We start from the raw sequence: 20584 nt of genomic DNA on the forward strand, positions 1-20584 counted from the left end.
CAAGATGATTATTAACTTAGGAAAAATAAGGCAAGAATAGTCAAGAGATTTCTTAAAATTAGAAGGAATTCCCTCTATCAGATATGACAAAAAGGAAATGAAAGATTTTTTATAAACTTATATGCTAGAAGTGGTACAGATTTTTCTAATCAAGGCTAAAGTCAAAAAACAGATGAAAGGTTATCTTAAAACCTTTTTTCCATCTTTAAAATTGTTAAAAAATTTTAAATTTCATTTTAAAAAACCAAATATTTAAAACATTGACATATAGTGGAAATACATCTGCAACTTTTATCACAGATGTCAATTTTTCAAAGAGGCTGCATAAAATCAATAGAAGACTAATAATCCAATAGAAAAATGGGCAATCTGTATATTATTTCCTACTTCAAAATGTTTCAAATCGCCTGTATTTTTCAAGAGTGAATAAAATATAAAAATAAACATCACTTTGGCTACTGTTTAGATATGTCTTGGCCAAAACTGTTACACATTGAGACTGATTCATATGGGTGTTTAGTGGGGACTGAGGAAAGGATGTACTTTCATAGCCGAGTTGACAGTCTGAAAACCAGTGCATGGTTAGGACATGAAATGAGGGAACAATCATTCAAAACTAGTTGGGGGGAATTTTGAGGAGATTTTATTTATTAGTTCCTGAGAGGCAAGGTGGCCCAGCAAACATACTCAGCTAGCCTAGTTTCAAACTATGTGATGGCTGATAAAACCCTGGCCAGTTTGTTCCCACCTACAAAATGAAATGCCTGGTAGATCTTAATTCATGTTTGCATCCCTAATATCTAGCCCAAGGCCTGGCAATAGAAATGATTCAGGAAGTGCACTTTTTCACTTATTTTTCTCATTCTGAAACTTTTTTCATCTAAAATTCACCCACACTGTAACAAATTGAAGACAAGTTATCTTGGTACTTGATTCTATTTCATATAATAAGAAATCCACAAACAACATGTTTTCCATAAGTTAAAAAATTCTCTTGTCTCTTGTGTTAAAGAAATTCAGATTTAAGGAGCACCTGAGTGGTCAGTTGGTTAAGGGGCCGACGCTTGATTGTGGCTCAGGTCATGGTCTCACAATTCATGAATTCAGCCCTCATAGCACAAAGCCTGCTTTGGATTCTCCCTGTCTCCCTCTCTCTGCCACCCTCCCCTCTTCCGCCCCCCGGCTCATGCTCTCTCCCACTCTTTCTCAAAAATAAATAAATACTTTTTAAAAATCAGATTTAAGAAAGGCTGAAGTTGTTCTGGCAGCTCTCCTGGTTCAGAGACTCATGCTCCTATTTTTCTTCCCAATAGAAATTCAATCTGTCCTTTCAAGGTGGCTGTTAGTGCTCCAGCCAATAAAGAGCCATGTTCTATAAATGTTTAGTGAATGGAGAAAGACAAAAGAGCACATACTATGAGTCTAGGTTTATGGAGTTGATCAAAAAGACCTTTATGGAGATTAATGTCAAAACAGTAGTTATCTTTATGTGGCATTATTGTGTGGGAAGGCCCTTCTGGGAGTGCTAACTAAAATGATCATATTATCGTCTGCATGGTGTTATACACAAGAATAACCTTGCTATGTGTGTATACTTAATGATTTGTGCACCTTACTGTAAGGTAACTAAACAATGTACATTCTAGATCTTTGAGTTTATCTGTAGTTTTACAAGACTAAGCATTCCAAGCAGATTGAAGAAACGAGGTATTGTGGGGGCCCCTGGGTGGCTCAGTTGCATGTGTCTGACTTTAGCTAAGGTCATTATCTTGCAGTTTGTGAGTTTGAGCCCCTCATCAGGCTCTGTGCTTTTAGCACAGATCCTGTCCTACCTCTCTGCCTTTCCCCCAACTCTCTCAAAAATTAACATAAAAAAAGAAACAAAGTATTCTAGAGTATGCAGCTCTTGTGCTCTTAACTGCTTTCAAAGGTTTAAAAGTAAGAAAGACAAATAGTCTACTACTAGAGTAGCAATTGTTTTTCTTTAGGAATACCTGGGTTTAAATCCTATCTTTATTTTGTATTTAATGTCTTTAATTTCTCCAAAATGGGTATGAAATTGACTTTTATCTTATTCAAAATCATAACAGAATCCTTCTGTGAGGATTAATGAGGCAATGTAGTTCAAGTTTTTAACATAGTGCCTGATATGCAATAAAAGGTAATTGTTATTATTACCATTGTTATCATCAATTTGTTAAACATTACATCATTATTAACAAATGATTCTATGGTCAATAATTCCGATTAAACTGGTCAATATTCCTGTGGATATGAATGTCCTGTTGAATATGTGTATTTGGCTATGAACTTTTTTATTTTTCAGGTGAGAACTTCCTAATGAAGTTGAATTCAGTTCTTATAGTTCTGCATTATAAGAAAACCAAAGTAATCATGGGAACAATTTTGGGCTTATGTTATAAAATACTTAGTTTTGCTTTCAAAATTATATGATCCTCATTAAGGTGGTCCTATGGATAATGACTTGGAAATAATTTGAAAATACAGGAACAGATATAAAGCAGTATGTATAATTTAGTACCATTTACTTATGTTACCTAACTATAAATTCATTAAAAGATGTCTGAAAATACACAAGACACTGGTCAAAGTGGTGACCTTGGGGAGTTGAAGATCACTAAGTAGTAACTGGGAACTTTTGCTCATTTAACATAAAAAGTCCAGACTAAGATAGATAGTTTCCTTATTATTTCCCAGGGACTAGTAAGAGTGGATACTTTTCTAGTCCACATTTTTCATGGAAAATAGATTTTATATGTGGAATAAATCCAGTTTTGAAAAATGTATAAACACAAGATACTTACCCACTTAGCAATTGGACACCCATGAGAGCTTTTTCCTTCTTTTCCCGTATATACTACAATTTCTATCCTTATTGCGTTTCCTTTTTGACCATACCTGAGTACAAAACACAGTGAAGGGAAAATAATTGCAATTAATTGCGATATACACTTTTTAACATCTTAATGTAAGATACAGATTTACAAATGTACAAAAACCAAACACTCCTCATAATTTACATTAATTAAAAATTTACTTTTGTGTGGCAGATATTTTATGTTATCCCGTTCTGCTTACTTATCCTTAAAGATCACTCTTTATTTTTATCCATATAAAAATATGGACTGGCTCCAAGATAAGCATAAGGAATGTGAATGCAGTGTTGATGGAGGTAATCTGAACTATTACTACAATTATACAATATAAAAATAAGTATTTCTGAACTTAACAAAGATAGCCTTGCTTTGCAAGTGTCTTGTTGAGGGCCCAAAGGCTAATGTGATGAGTGAGTCAGCAGGGACACCAGGACACAATTCTTTGCCTGGGCCCTAAGAAACATCCCACTTCTACTCCTGAAGGTATATACTTCTCATTTGTTCCCAGAGATAATTTCTCTGTATTGAGTCAGGTCCACAGTAATGAAGGATTTTAACAGGGAAGGATATTTCCTCACCTATTCTCCATGATTTCCCTGATAGCAGCAACACTTGGTCCTGCCCCAAGGTGTGTATAATATGGGCCTTTGTCTTTTTGTATAACTCGATCTGTGGAAGGAATAAGATTATTAGACCCAAAGCTTTCCAAAATTGCATAGGGGCAAGGAGGATATAGTTTTATTGTTTTCCAATTGAGAACAATGAATCTTGACAAACTTTTGGTAAGATTTAATAATTAATGTCTAGATTTCACTTGTTCCTTTCTTTCGCCTCCTATTTCATTCTTCCTCTAAGACTCAAAGGAGAAAAAAATTTTAAGATGTGGGTGATATTTATTCTCCTATCTCCTGCTTTAAAGGAAATCTATTAATAATTGAAGTACAAAATTAAAAGTTAAGAGAGCAATACATCTTAAAAGGTTGGCCTCACAATCCTATTAAAATTGAGCCCTGCAATGGCACTGCTAAGAACTTATTCTATTATACACTTGCCTAATTATATATTTATAATGCAAATGTACACAGGAATGTTTTTTGTCACAATTATTTGTAATATCAAGAGAGAGAAACACATCTAGCATCCGTTATCTGTTGAATTGCGGAATGTTTATATAGGGGAAAAATAAAATTATCAAAACAGTAATATTTACAAGCATTGAAAACTCTGAGATTTAATTTTTTTAAAAAAGCAAGTTGCAAAAATATTATTTTAGTTATTTTTAAAAACCCAAACGTTCTAACTATAAGCAATATCAAAATCAGCAATGTTAATTCATATAAAAAACTGAGGTTTTATCATTAGATTTTATACTGTAAGAAGACATTTGCATATATTTCTGTACTATTTGAAATTTTATGTGTGTGAATTATAGATTTCTTAAAAACAGTATGTTTAACTTGACCTCTCAGAATCATGTCTAACTGGCATCGCTCAGAAACGCATTTCTGGTTGTGGTGCATCTATACTGAAAGATCATTATTTAATCATTTTTCAAAAATTAACCATTTTGATTGGACATCAGACAAAACCTAAGACTACTTCTGTGGCTTCCTAAGATACAGTGAACAGAATTTAACTTATTACTGATGATCTAGAACAGAGGTTCTTAACCAGGGGCTATTTTTTCTGAGTGGAAAATTTGTTCAACATTCTTGGTTGTGATAACTGGGCAGGGGTGTGTGTGTGTGTGTGCGTTGTGTGCATGTGTGTGTGTATTACTGGTATCTACCGTGTACAGGCCATGGATGCCATGAAACAGGCCAGGTTGTAGAGGAAAGTCTCCCTACAGCAGAGAATTATTCTATCTAAAGAGTCCTTAGTGCTCAATTTGAGGAAATGTGATTGAGAGGTTAATTACTTATTTTGATAGAACACAATACCTGCATGGAAACCTTTTACTTAGATATGATCATCCCACTTGGGATGATTTCTGGGTGAGTCTGCTGTTTCCTTCTTCAGTTCCCATTTCTACACAATAAGCACAATAATCTTATATATAATGATTACAGAAAAACATGTAAGTGACAATGTATAAAACAATCAGTTGCACTGCAGATGTTCAATAAACTTTAAATGCTTCGGTCTCAACTCCTACACTGTGACTAGTTACTATCTATATGGAAAGACTTGAAACTAGACAATCATCCTCCTGAAAGTATGCTAGCTCAGTAAAATCAGAATATAATTTTAATGGCATTTTAATTAAATTACAGATTTTTCCCCATTTCTAATGATATCCAAAAAATTCCTGTCCCTTTTTTATTTCAAATTTTTGAAACAAAAGGAAAGTAGGCTCTGAACTTGTGACTTCTGTCTTTTACTACCTGTGAACTTCCTTGTGACTTAGTTTCCTCATTTGTCAACTGGAGATGATAAGCCTTCTCTATGTAGGGATGTTGTAAATACAACAAGTCAGGGTCAAGGCACTGTATCAGACTTGCAGTAAAAGATCTGGAATGGGAGTCATTGCACTCTTCTGTCCTTGGTCCAAGAGCCTCTCATTCTCCTATTTTTACCCCACTCAGCCTTGTCACCCCTTTTCAGTTTATAAGATCCTTCTGAGAAGAGCCTATCCCAGGTGCCTGGCACATGGCAGGCTGTCTAAACAGTGTTGAATGATGAGAAGAGTAATAGAAGGATTGACTTCAGAATATCAAATGTACTTTAGGTAATCAAGAGCAAATAGTCATGGCTATGCTTCGCTAATTTTTCTACTGTGGTTAAAACAAGAAATCAGAAATCTATACTTTATCCTTCCAAACAGTCCTTTACCCATTCTGGAATGTACTAACCAACACCTACTTCTGACCAAAAAACCTTCTTTTGTTTGATGCAAATCTTAAATCTTGTGATTTGGGGCTATATTGTAAGACATTTTTTAAAAAAGACTTTTAATAATCCAATCTATGAGTTCAGAACAGGTTATTTCACAAATTTTGTCCTCATATGCTGTATAAAAGCTGAAATAATGAGGACATCAACCAGCATAACAAACCTGAATGACGCAATTAATCTCCTTATTACAGATACATTAAATTATTTCTTCTTTTACATGAGCAGTTACATGAAATCTGACCACAGACAATGACTTATCAGTACAGGGTTCAAATTAAGCTTTCATGTGTTTTAAATACTAAGCAAATTTCTCATAAGGCCTGCCTAAGAATCTTTATAATCCAGCAAGATTTCCTCAGGGTGATAATTTTGATTATTAGTTCCTGAATGTTCTCTTTCAATGACTCCTAAGGCACAAAATACGTATTAGAAATCACTTCACAACTCAGCTATTTGCACATGCCTATTTGTCTTTTAAATCAGAAATCAGTATTATACAATTTAATATTTTAAAATTTCAAAAGGTTTTCAAAGTCTTCAATGGCCAAGATTATGGAGTTTTTTTCATATATAAGGACATCCTTTGTATTGCAGAGCAGAAAAGCACTAGACATTGATAAAGAAATAAAACAAGCCCAGTTTTTTAATACAGTGGCAATTACACACACTTTCTAGTTGCTTGTTAAGTTGCACATATATTTTACATTCTGTGTGTAGGTTTTAATCACCCAATAAAAAATATTTTTGAGACAGAATGCTTACAGGTTGAAATCCTTTAATGCTAATAAATTATAATAAAGTATTAAAGGAATTCATTCTTATCAGAATCACAATAACTTGAGACATTTAGCTTAGAGAAATCAGCAAATTTTCCACTTGAGAAAGTTTCCAAATTATGCATTATATTTCCCAATTATTTCAGTAAAATCAGTAAAGGTACAATAGAAAAATGGGTAGATTTAGTCCATTTCAGCTAGAATACTAATGGTGCAAAAATGCCACATATGAAAAATAACCCAAAATTTGATTTGGTCATGACGAGGCAATTAATGGAAGTAAACAAAGAATAAACACAAAAATGCACTCAGGCACACACTTACCAAGACAGTTGCACGTGGGCAAATCAGAATCTTTCGTTGTGGACACCAGGTTTTTTGTAGGATTGGTAAAGAAGTTCATGGCATAATCATTAAAACTTTTCTGTGCACTGTCTACTGGGGAAAATTCCGAAGCTCCAACAATGGATGAACAGACGTCCTCTTCGCTTTTCGTAGAAACCACTGTAATTCCACCTGAACATACTACATTTACATTCCTGAGAATTTGTGCTGGGTCTGGTAAGGGGGTCTCATGAGAGATACCGGGCAATGTTGGCAGTCTCTGATGCATGACTTGGTCTTTCACATCCTGCTGGAATTGTGTTTGGTCTTCGCCAGCCATTACATTAGCACACTGGTTAGATGGAGAGGCGGCCTGGAGTAAAGGATGAGCATTCTGACTGACATTCACGGATGGCTGTACCTGAGAATTACAAACTTTTTCTGTAAACGCCTGCCCATTGGATTCTGTTTTTAACTGGAATAATGGGAGAGAATCCAATGGTTCAACCTTCATGGTTTTTTCCTGTGCTAATTCAGGATTATAACGCTCAAATTTTATCTGAGTGAGCGGAGGAAATAATTTTTTGTGTTCTAATGTTGAAGTTGTTTGGGTCAGTGGTTTCCATACTTTGTTTAGGGGAGGAATTTTTCCTAACAGAATGGGAAAATCATGTGGACCGAATTGACCAAATCTTTGAAATTTAGATGCTATCCAAATGTCATGTAGCTTACTATACTCATATGACAACTGTTCCCGCTTTTTCTGGTCATTATCTTGACAAGTTAGAACTACAGGCTTCTTTTTCCGTCGCTCTCTTGATGGGGTAGATTTTGTCTTTTTCTGTGTTGTGTTCTTGTGCTTTGTTAATGATGAGCTATGATTGTTTTGTACACTGGAAGGTGGTTTCTGTGGTATTGTGATTTTCTCCTGACTGCTTTTTTGCTGTACGTTATATGCACCAAGGTTTGTTGATGTACTTTCAACCTTTTTGTCCTCTTGTTTTATATAATTGAATTTAATTATTGATGCAAGTTGTGTTAATTGTGTTGCAACATCTTCCTCTATTTTACTATGAACTGTATCTTGACATGATGGATCATCTTTTGAATCTATCTGTTTACTGTGGGCCAGTGACTGGTTACAGTAACCTAATTTGTCACTTGTTGGTGGCATCTGATGCAAAGTCTTAGAACTCTCAAGGGTAATTCTAGCTTGAGCAACATTTTTATTGGTGTCAATTTTAGACGAATTTGAATTTGGTATGAAAAGAGATCCTGAACTTGTGACTTTTGAATATTCCTGTGACTTTGTAGATGCTTGGTTAGCAGCTGAGTTGTTGTGTGACTTGGAAATATTTTGGCCATTGAATACCACTGTGCTGCATAAACTTTGCTTTTCCAAAGATGGATAGTGATGAAGGCTTTCTGTCTCCCCTTGTAAGGTTGGGTCTTGGAGGTCTTTTTTTACTGAATAAAGGATAGCTTTACAGCTATTAAGCAAACTTGCTGTTCTGTGCTCTGTTTCTTCATCCTTCTCAGACTTTGATGGTGAAGAATTTTCTGATGGAGCTTCTGACAGTTGGGTCAGAGCTTCTATGGCCACCACTTGCTCCAGTGTTAATCTCCTATCCTTCATTAGGGATAGAAGAGTTGGTTGAACTGGAGATCCATCTTTTGATTCTTTACTAGGTATATTTTCTAGAGATTTGGGTTGATCACTTTCATTGTGTGTACTGGTATGACTATTTATGTTGAAATTTGCTGGATCTGGGATAGACTTGCAGTTAAAACTGGGCTTCTGGAAGACTGAAACATTACTTCTCTCCTTGAGATGATCACAGCTCGCACTAGTGGCAATGGAGCTCATGGCATTATGGTTGGCAGTGTCTTTCAGGAATTTATAGGAGTTGTTTTCAAATGCCTTGCCAAATTCTTCAATATTGAATTTTTTAAAAGACGCATTGGTCTCAGTTGGTAAATAGTGTACATTTTTAATGCCGTTTCTTACAGTTTGTGCAAACAATTTCTGAGGTTCTGGTAATGTGGTGAGTAGGACTTTCTTCTTGTCATCTTCAGAGTTCTTCAGTTTTTCAGCTTCTGTCACAATTGCCTTAAATTCTCCTTTGACATGATCAGTTAAATGTGATTTCTTATTTTGCGTCCACTTCTCCACTTCAACACCTGTCATACTTTCTTCATTTTTAGTTACATTTTCATGGGGAGGTGGGCTTAATTCCAATCTCTGTTGCTCCCCATGGCATCTACTGTATTCCATGGATTCTGACTTGGGGCCATTTACTAGTTTGTTGTCAAAATCTGCCTACAAAACAAAGAAATATCTCATATTATCTATGCAAACATACGGAGTAAGAGCCATAGGAACTTTACAGTTTAATAGGAACTAAGTATAAAGCCTCTGAAAAAATATTTTTGCTTTTTATATGTTCAACAAAATAGCAATAACTGCTGTGTAGGGAAAAAGAAAAAGACCAAAAAGTACAAACTATCATAACCCACACTTATTAATATTTTGGTATACTTGTTTATCCAAATAAAATTTGAAAATAATTTTATGTTGGTACCATTCAATAGGCAATATCTATTTTAATACAAATTGTACTGAAATACAAAATACATACAGAAAATTGTACAAATCATAAGTATATAACTCAGTTGTCACAAATGAACACCTATGTGCCCAGATTCCAGCCAAGACACTACCATCTCAGCATCATTTTACTGCTAAAGGGTAACCATTGCTTTGACATCTATCATAGATTTCTTTTGCTTACTTCCACACTTCACATAACTGACTTCCTTTCAGTCAACATTATATTTGTGATTATCCATGTTGTTAAGAAATCCATTGATTCTTATTGTTGGATAGTCAAACAATGACTACAATGTATTTATTGATTCTACTACAAATGGACATTTGAGTTATTTTGCGGTCTTGGCTATTATAAGTATACCACCATAACATATTACAAAATTAATCATTTTACCATGTAAAATCTTACAATTCAGTGGTTTTTCAGAATATTTACAAGGTTATGAAATAATCACCTCTAATTCCAGAATGTTTTCATCACTGCTAGGAGAAACCTTTTCCCACTAACCAATCACTATTTCCCCTATTAATCTCTATAATTTATTTTTTTAATATTTTATTAAATTTTTAATTTTTAAATTTTACTTTTGTTGAGAGAGAAGAGGGCTCCAGTGAGTGAGGGGTGGAGAGGGGGAGAGGGAGACAGAGAGACAGAGACACAGAGAGAGAAACAGGGCCCACCCTCCTCAAAATAAAATGAATAAACATTGAAATTTCTGTTATTTATTTATTTTGAGAGAGAGAGAAACAGTGAGAGCGGGGGTGGAGGGAGCGAGGCAGGCAGAGAGACAGAGAATCCAAAGCAGGCTCTGAGTGAACTCGTGTGACAAGGCTTGAGCTGAAACCAATAGCGAAATGCGTCATCCACTGAGCCACCCAGGGGCCCCAATCCCTATTTTTTAAAACCAAGAAATGGGTCATCCAAAATTATAGCATAGGAATTCAGACAGTAAGGGCATTTCCAACTGCTGTCAGGAGCAAATAGAAAGATAAGCTCCATTTCCTAATCTTTAAAATGGCTCTGCACATTCTAGTCAATGCCTCAGGGAGGAAAAAAATTAGGTATCAAAAGTTAGGAGACTTCTTTAAAAAAGAAAGTTTTTCTATTTTAAAAGAAAAAAGGTTTTTCTCCATAGAAAAACCAGGAGTATTGGCTGAAAAATGGAATCAAAGTTCAGGATGGCTATACTTACATTCAGAATATAAAATATTGAAGCATTACCCAACTGTATAATTAAACACTAAACAATCTTAGTAGAAGTAAACTGTATTACTAATTTCTTGATCAGGGTACACAAGTTAACACAGGTTATGTTCAAAAAAAACACAGGTTATGTTCATTTTGCCAAAATTCAAAATATACAAATATATATATACATTTTCTATATGTTTATTATATTTCAATAACTTTAAAAATCTGGAATAATGGACTTTTTTTTTTTAAAAGGCAGCAATGGTATTAAAAGGTTTTCAATTAAGAGGTACCTGGGTGGCTCAGTTAAGTGTCTGACATCAGCTCAGGTCAAGATCTCAGGGTTCGTGGGTTCGAGCTCTGAGTTGGGCTCTGTGCTGATAGCCTGGAGCTTAGGTCGGATTCTGTGTTTCCATCTCTCTCTACCACTCCAGATCTCATGCTCTGGCTGTCTCTGTCTGTCTGTCTCTCTCTTTCTCAAAACTAAACAATAAAAAAAAAATTTTAATTTAAATCTTTAAAAAAAATTCCATTGCTAATAGGCAAAGATGTCCAGGATATACTGGACATTATTTGGTTAAAAGAAACAACCAAACCAAAAAAGTGGATATAGAACCTTTATATGCAATGGTTTTATTTTTTTTAATAAAAAAAAAAAAGGAGCGCCTGGGTGGGTTAGTTGGTTAAGTGTCTGACTGGCTCAGGGCATTATCTCATGGTCTGTGTGTTCAAGCCCCATGCTGGGCTCCATGCTGACCGCACAGCACAGCCTACTAGAGATTCTGTTTCTCCCTCTCTCTCTACCCCTCCCCCAATCACACTGCCTCTCTCAAAAATAGACAAACATAAAAAAACAAAAAACAAAACAAAACAAAAAAAACACCCCAGACCTGATTAAATACGGTTTTGATTTTTAAAGTATATTTCCTTTAGGGGCACCTGGGTTTCTCAGTCAGTTAAGCATCTGACTGATGCTTTGGCTCAGGTCACGAGTGAGATCTCGAGTGAGATCAAGCCCCATTCCATGGCAGGCTCTGTGCTGACAGCTCAGGACCTGGAACCTGCTTCAGATTCTGTGTCTCCCTCTTTCTGCCCCTCCCCTGCTTGCACTCTGTCTCTCTCTCTCTCATAAGTAAATAAAACATAAAAACGAACGCACTCAATCCCAGAATTGGAAGGAGCTGACTCCATCATACTGCTGAGTGCACCAACAGAAACTACTGGTGCAGCCTCCGCTAACTACATGAACTCTTTTAAGCTTATTTTTATTTTGAGAGAGAGCAAGCAGGAGAGGGGCAGAGACTGGGGGGTAGGGGGAGAGGGAGAGGGAGAGAGAGAGAGAGAGAGAGAGAGAGAGAGAGAGAGAATCCCAAGGAGGCTCCAGTGCAGAGCCCATTGTGGGGCTCTAATCCAGGAACCCTGGAGAAGAGTCACACGCTTCACCAACTGAGCCACCCAGGCACCTCTGAATTTTTAACAAAGACTTCCTTGACATTTAATCTACTTAAACAGTAGATTAAAGTAGTGAATTCCAAAATATCCATTTTACATCTCAAATATTTGTTAACACCTACCTCTCTAATGAGAAGCCAACTCTCCAAAGGAAGTTAAGTGTTACACAAATGTTGAAATGGTGGCTGTTTTATTCCATAATATTCAATATGCACTCTGGAAACCCAAACTCATTTGACTTACCCACCTGAGTCTCTTCTCTTCCTCCTCTACCACCCCAAAAGGGCCCAAGGGTACCATTTAAAGGACAGTGAGTAATTCAAAGTCTCACAGCTTTCTGCTTTGCACTCTATACTAGTCACAAGAATAGAGGTTGCTCTGGGCCCCTCTTACCCATTCCAAACCAACAGGAATGTTGAACACCTTAGATCAGATCTGGCCCCAACAGTTGTTGAGCCCCTTCTGTTCTTATTTCTCCACATTCCTATCATAGTGATACTCTTACACCCACTCTTGAATGAGCTCAAATGGCACTGAGCAAAGTGGTATTTTATCCTGAAATGACTATGCCCTTTGGACAGAATCTGACTGTAGCCTCTCCCAGCACTCACATTCCATACATGCTGTATTTGTGTATCAAGAAACAGGTGCTCAGATCACATGAAAACATCTTTCAAAGCATGTACAGAGACATGGGTCACAAGACTCTGACCTTTTCTACAGGTAGATCAGTGCTTCTCAACATGCCTTTCATTTTTGGCTTTGTTTTACCCCCCCCCCCCCCCCACCTCAGGAGTCTTAATGCCTTTCCCCACCCCCACCCCCCCGGTTAATCTAGGAAAATGAAATTTTAATTTCACAGATATAGTGTGTTTCTATTTATGGAATGTAGCCCCATTGTAATGTCTAGTTTTTTCCGCCATTTCCCCCCAACCAAGAACTATCCTTCGTCCCCTTTGAGGAAAAAAACATTAAAAACTAGCATGTAGAAGACAAGGAGCAACCCATATAAAGTGCTTATGCCTGAGGAGAAGTGACACCCTAAGGACTTATGTTCTCAACCTGAAAATTAAGTGTTTGGAGAAAAAACTTAGGAGACCCGTTGGTGGTTCCATTAATGTTGGCTTTCAGATGATGCAATCATGCTAGATACTGTATTTTACCTCCCACATTCCACAGAAGCATGGAGGTCAGCCCTGCTCTGCATGACTGCTTGTGAAATAACCTAAATTTAAATCAAAAGGAAAGATAAACCAGTCATTCACCAAAGCTAAAATAAACATTTCACACACACACACACACACACACACACACACTCTCTCTCTCTCTCTCTCTCTCTCTCTCTCTCTCTCCTTCAAAGCAGACCTACAAAACAGTTACCTCATTTTGCTACAACAGTAAAAATTGTCTAGGTCTTTTCCGTTTTTAGGCATAAAATGAGGACACCTACCCTACCTAGTATTGTAGCCCTAATATTTGAGCTTTGCCTCTATTCTTTTTCTCTAGCTTTCCTACAGCCACCCTGTGAGAGGTTCAAAATTCAGAGAAAGTCAGGGGGGTGGGGTGTAAGGGACTGAGTTTGCACAAGTCCCCAAGTGTCTCCACATGTCCCCAAGTGTCCCCATATGTCCCCAAGAGTCCCCACTCATCCTACCTTGCTGCCAGAATGAATTATGGCTCTTCGATGCCTGGGCCTGATAGAAGCCATTGCATAGACTTGGAAAGTTCCTTTGCCAATCAATCTACCAGATCCAGACTTCCTTTTTATTCTAAAGTTTAAACAAAAACCCCACCCTCATTTGGCCACAGGGTCTCGGAATCCAAAGTAAAACCTTTAACGTGGGGGTGGGGCTGAGGAGGGGAAGCATGTTATTAGAGGGAGGGACAACTACTATTTAATACAGAAACATGTAAATTGTAGATTGGCTCCAAATGTATACAAAGAACTAAACTTCTCTAGTCACAGGTGTCCTTGTTCCTAACCTCTTTCTTTGGAGTTTTGAGCCAGTACAATATATTCCAAGTCAAAAGGACTAAAAACCATTCAGACTCCAAATCTGCCTGAAGCTATCAACCTATCAAATCCCCTGACATTCAAATATCTTAAATGGCTACCCCAAGATTAGCCGAAGGTCCTCAATCACCAAATTCTATCATTCCTTAACCTACTCTTTTGTAGACCTCCAAGGAGAATCTCAACTGAAATACTAAAATCTAGGTCTCCCTTGGAGCTCCACACTTCTGTGCCTCTGTCCCCAGGTCGTAGGTGTCTCCCCCACCTACAACTGGGGGATTCCAAAGGGAAACCCACTGTCCATTCATTCTTCAGACTTTTCATGTACAATCTTACCCATGCTTAAAGTTGAAAACCAACTATTATCCAACGTAATTCATTCTTTATATTTTTTGTGTACCTTGTTTCATGTATTTGTCAGAATATGGGCTTTATTGGAATCAGACAAACTTTGGCTACTTTCCATGGTTCCATCACTTACAAATCATGTGGCCTAGAGTGAGCCTTGCTCTATGGAGCCTCTTTGAGCTCAGTTTCCTTTTTCCTTTTTTTTCTTAAAAGAGTTTTTATGTGTTTATTTTTTATTTTTTTAGGTAGGCTTCACACTCAGCATGGAACCCAATGTGGGGCTTGAACTCTCACAACTGCGAGATCAAGACCTGAGCTGAGATGAAGTCAGATGCTTAACCAACTGGGCCACCCAGGTGCCTCATGCCTCAGTTTCCATAAGATAAATCAGGACCAGTTCTTTCCATGAGTGGCCTGAGGTGATCTCTGAAAATGGTTCACTATTCACTTGACGCGGAAAACCTGACAAAATCATGCAAATCAAGAGGTTCAAATGTTCGTCTTCACTTTAAGAACACATGAAAACTGCCCAGGCCATCAAGGGTATGCATATCCAAAAAGCCACCAAGTATCTTAAAGATGTCACCTTGCAGAAGCAATGTGTGCCATTCCAACGCAACAATGGTGGAGTTGGTAGGCGTGCCCAGGCCAAACAGTGGGGCTGGACACAGGGTCGGTGGCCCAAAAGAGTGCTCAATTTTTACTGCACATGCTTAAAAATGCAGAGAGTAAGGCTGAACTTAAGGGTTTAGATGTAGATTCTCTTGAGCACATCCAGTTGAACATAGCCCCCAAGATGCGGCATAAAACTTACAGGGTTCTTGGTTGGATTAACCCATACATGAGCTCTCCCTGCCACATTGAGATGATCCTCACTGAAAAAGAGCAGATTGTTCCTAAACCAGAAAAGGAAGTTGCACAGAAGAAAAAGATAACCCAGAAGAAGCTGAAGAAACAAAAATTTATGGCCCGGGAGTAAATTCTTCATAAAATACATGCAAATAAAAGTAAAAACAGGAAAAAAAAACCAAAAAAGATAAATCAGGACCAGTAATAGCATTCACCGAACAAGTTTATTTTGAGGATTAAATGAAACAATGTATTTACATATATAGTTAGACCTTATTATGTGTGGAAACAAACTGATGATTTAGGAGAAGAATATCTGCTACATACAGGTCCTTCTACACGTAGCAAAAGCAAGTCCACAATTAAGACAACAGAATTATTTATTAGTGGTTATTATGTATTGGGCATAGACTGCTGCTAGTCATCATCATTAACACTTTACTGGAACTATCTCATCTGCTTTTCCTACCAAGTGTATTAATATCTCCATTCATCTGATAAAAGTTGAAAAAGCTTCAGTAACAAGCAAAAGTCACATCAACACTCTCAGAGCCAGAATCAAGCCAGACATGCCTGTCTCCCATAAGACCTTAGTGTTAAAACCAAGGCACTGCTCTTTGAGTAATAATTAACATCTATGGCAAATTCAACTAGTTACTAATATTAAGTAATGTTTACTAAACTAAGATTATGATGCTTAAAACTTAAAAGAACAACACAATTCCTATGATAGTTTCTTTTTCCAGATTGTGTAAATTGTTGTTTTTCTCAACCCACTGGCTTATTTTCATTCACCTGTTTTTGAGTTGTAACAGTATACACAGCATTGCTATTCAAAACATTACCACCTTTTGTGCAAATTCGATATAACTATACTGGGTTCACACCAAGCGATGAAGGAGACTTGGGTGAAATTAGAATCCAGTTTGCACTCGAACTTTTGAAGATGTGATCAGAGCCATCGTCTATTTTCTCTCCAAATGTTCCTTGGACTATATGCCTCCTTACTTCTGAATAACCCTGATTTGCTTTACCTTTCCTAATTTTTTGCTCAAAATTTTCAGTTTCATCCAATTATAAGGTTCAGTGAATTCATATTGGTATTAAAATAATAACCCAATATGAAGTACCACATTAATTTTTTAAAAACAAAAGAACATACAAAAATGGCAGCTTATTTAAAACAATCAGACAAGAGTCAATCACAATGCAATTTATGTGCACTCATACTCTCAAGGCTCTGGAGAGAAAGCAGTTTCCAAATACCTTCCCTCCACCTCCACCCCACTGGCATTTAAATGCTCCTCAAGATTTCAGGAGGCTTGTCCTATGAGAAATCCTGTTTTCCACTAGGGTTTAGCCCCTATCAAGTCATTTCGCCTGGAATGCTCCCTCATGATCAAAGATAAATTCAAGGACCTTGCCTCACCCAACTCCATCCAGAAGGCCATCAGATAACTACTTTAATTCAAGATCCTACAAAGCAATGATAAAGGTTTCAACTTTCAGTTCTTTCCAATATTACCACTGTGGCCTTGGGTCTTTGGTCCCTCCATCAATGTTTCCCCTTGAATAAAAAAAAAAAAGTGTGTGTATTTCTGTCTAGGCTTTCTAAGAACATAAGCTCCATGAATACTGAGTATTTATTCAGCACTTAGCAGGTGATGATATGCACACAGGTATTTACACATTCCTAACAAAAAATCAGAGCGTTTTGGAGCCAAAGTATGAAGATCTGTAAATCTTTCCCTTCTAGCTCCTTCCCCACAGGCTATAACAAACTCAAGTCTTTCCTACCTTAAAAAAAAACAAAACAAAAAAACCACACAACCACCCTAGAGAAGCATTTAGCTCTCACCCTATCTCATTGCACCATTTTACCAAAAAAAAAAAAAAAAACGGCCTTCAAATAAGTGTCTGCAATTACTATCTGCGCACTCTTCAGCCTACTATATACTTAGGCTTCTGCAGCCAGCACCTCACTGAAACTGCCCAAGACTCACCTAGCAGTCCCAACTGCCAAATTCAGTGGAGTTTCAGAATATTTATTGATACTGTTGATCAGTTCTTTAAGGTTCTCCCTTCAATTCTCCATAAGTGATTTCAGTCTCCTTTGCTAGCTTTTCTGCCCACTTATAGTTTTCATTATTTTAAATAACATTTATTCATTTTAAGAGACAGATAGAGACAAGTGGGGGAGGTGCAGAGAGAGGGAGACACAGAATCTGAAGCAGGCTCCAGGCTCTGAGCTATCAGCACAGAGCTCAATGTGGTGCTCGGACCCACCAACAGTGAGATCATGATCTGAGTCGAAGTAGGACCCTTAACCAACTGAGCCACCAAGATGCCCACAAAGTTTTCATTTTTTAACGTTAATTAATTTTTTGTGAGAGCATGCTAGTACAAGTGGGGGAAGGGCAGAGGGCGAATGGGGTGGGACAGAGGATTGGAAGTGAACTCTGCACTGACAGCAGAGCCGGATGCTGGGCTCAAACTCACAAACTATGAGATCATAACCTAAGCTGAAGTCGGATGATGAACTGACTGAACCACCCAGGCGACCCTTTCCTCCCCACTTATCAATGATGTTCCCTTTTGCCTTCTCTCATGTTTCCCCATTTATCTAGATATAGGCCTAGATATAGGCCAAACAGTTTACACCTGTTTGCTGATGACTCCTACAGCAAAACAAGATCTTTCCTCCAAACTTAAAACTCAGTCATCCACCAACTGGGCATCCTCACCAGGCTACTGAAACCAAAAAAAATTAATGAGTTATCTCTACCCCCACCCAGTTAACCCAAGAGGTACCAGATGATATGGATATTACATTTTACTGAATGTTAGGTAACAAACATTTTCAGAATCTAGTCTTTCAACCACTCCCCTAAGTGGATTAACTTCAACACTGGGATTAGATTCCAGTCTGTAGCACTCCGAAACTCTTATGTTCTGTAGTTCTAAGGAATAATTTTCCAATGTAAATACGATGTGGGCTCCAGAAATCATCTTAAATTTTTTAGGAGGTATGTTTCTTTATTCTTTTTCTTTTTTAAGTTTATTTATTTATTGTGAAAAGAGAGAAAGGGAGGGAGAGAATCCCAAGCAGGCTCCATGCTGCCATCATGGAGACTGATGAGGGACTTGATCCCATGAACTGTGAGATCATGACCTGAACTGAAATCAATAGACAGATGCTGAACTGAGGACCCACCTAGGTGGGAGGAGCTATACTTCTTAAAAGTAAAAAGGAACAGTTGAAACAAATTTTATTATATTTCTATTTAAGCCACCCTATAAAAACTATTATTTTAACATGTATTAGTATGAAAATTAATGGAGATATTTTACCTTTTGTATATGAAGTCTAAGAAATTCAGTGCATGTTACACATAATGCAAACTAACTTACTCCCAAATTTTCAATGGTTAAAGTAAAATGTAACCCAATAAGAAAGTTGTGTTTAATAAAAATATTTCACTTTAATTCACTTTTAAATTTTAAATCAATTTAATTTAATTAAAATCAAGAAGTCAGTTTCTTAGTTGTACCACCCATATTTCAATTTTAGAGATGCAGTTATTTAAGGAGATCAGTTTACATGCAAATCACATTGCTTAAGGCCACATTCCACAAGCACCTGGCTAAACATCAACATCGCCCTAGGGGTTTTTAGAAAACCTAAACCTAGTTTAGAAAACTCTAAACTAGCCCTGCACAGTTTCCTTAGTCTGAAGGTAGAAACTCTAGAAAGATTCAAACAGAGCCTGGGAACCTGGGAACCACTAACCACCAGAGCAAAATTCACATTTTTCAGTACAAAAAGAAAGGCCTCCAAGATCCTAGCCTTGGCCACATTTTACAGAAAGTACCTTGCAATAACAGTATATTCAGACCAACCCCACCCCCAGGCTTGCTTCCTCTAGGCTATTTTAAGCAGCCAAGTCTTTTCTCAAGTAGCAGCTTTATAGTAGAATGCCCCTTAGTCATTCAACTCTCCCCCATCTGCTTTGACCAAAAAAACACCTAGAATTAGAAGAAAGGTATCTGTAGAAATCAACTACTTTTGACAATACCCCAAAAGTAAAATCAAAGTATTTCTTAACCATCCTCCCTATCCCACCTGCCCCCACTCTGATAAAATGAACACTCCTTCCTTTACTATCTCTCTCTCTCTCTGCACAGGCCATTTATCATATCAACTGATTGTACCTACTTATGTGTTTGCAATGCTGTCTCTTCATCCTGGACTTTAGTCCCCAGAGTACAGATCTTGGTGATTGTCCTCTAGGCTCAAAAAAGTGTTTTATTTTGTGGCACCTGGGAATCTCGGTCGGATTAAGCATTTAACTTCTGCTCAGGTCATGATCTCACAGTTCAGGGGTTCAAGCCAAACATGGGGCTTAATGCTGTCAGCCGGTCAGCCTAGAGCCTGCTTGGGATCTTCTGTCTCCCTCTGCCTTTCTCCAACTTGCACTTTCCCAAAAATAAATAAATAATTTATTTTCAATGTGTCTTATTTGGGGGACAAATGGGAAAATGTAAGTATACACTAGATATTAAATAGTATTATGGTATTGTAATAATGTATGAGTGTATGGTATGACTTAACTTTAAAGATGATTACTTACAACTTTATAATGGTTCATACACATACAAAAGGTCAATTATTAGTGGTGTTCACTGCATTATCCTCTCAACTTGTTTTCTACTTGAACTTTTTATTTAAAAAGCTGGGTGATTATCTTAATAAAATATGAATAAGAGGCACCTGGGTGGCTCAGTCTGTTGATGATCCAACTTCAATTCTAGTCATGATCTCACAGTTGGTGAGTCTGAGACCGACATCGGGCTCTGCACTGGCAGTGCGAAGCCTGTTCAGATCATCTCTCTCTCTCTGCCCCTCCCCTGCTTGCTCTCGCTCTGTCTCAAAAATAAACAAACCTTCAAAAAATAAATGCATAATGAGTAAGTAAACGAATGAACTTAGAAGGAAAACACAGGATGATTTAATATGGTAAGTCTTTAGAATTTACCTTGTATTCATTTGTAAATATTATTTTAGAACAAAGGAATAGTTCTTCCTTTCTAAATGTCAATTTTTCAAATACTTGTTTTCAGAAATTGCTTCTTCTGGAACCAGATTCCTTAAGTGGCAGGACTGGCTAGGAAGTTATTTTAGATAAACCTGTTCTAGTCTTTTGTCTCCTGCAAAACAGTCTCCAG

At 37.2% G+C, this 20584-nt stretch overlaps 1 protein-coding gene and 1 pseudogene across 4 annotated transcripts in view; one reads left to right on the forward strand and one right to left on the reverse strand.

Moving 5' to 3' along the window:
* TET1 (tet methylcytosine dioxygenase 1) overlaps positions 1-20584 on the reverse strand; it is a 128807-nt gene that overhangs the window by 42329 nt on the left and 65894 nt on the right. For all 4 annotated transcript variants that reach the window (XM_039233261.1, XM_039233260.1, XM_039233259.1 and 1 more), the window contains exons 4-6: positions 6893-9212; positions 3476-3566; positions 2826-2919 (exon numbers count right to left, since the gene is read on the reverse strand). In XM_039233261.1, the coding sequence (XP_039089192.1) occupies positions 2826-2919; positions 3476-3566; positions 6893-9212 (2505 nt within the window). The remainder of the gene's footprint in view (positions 1-2825; positions 2920-3475; positions 3567-6892; positions 9213-20584) is intronic.
* LOC120232489 lies at positions 14912-16373 on the forward strand (annotated as a pseudogene).

Source organism: Hyaena hyaena, unplaced genomic scaffold, assembly GCF_003009895.1.
Source record: "Hyaena hyaena isolate Hyena2069 unplaced genomic scaffold, ASM300989v1 scaffold_73, whole genome shotgun sequence".
NCBI classification, from domain to species: domain Eukaryota; kingdom Metazoa; phylum Chordata; class Mammalia; order Carnivora; family Hyaenidae; genus Hyaena; species Hyaena hyaena.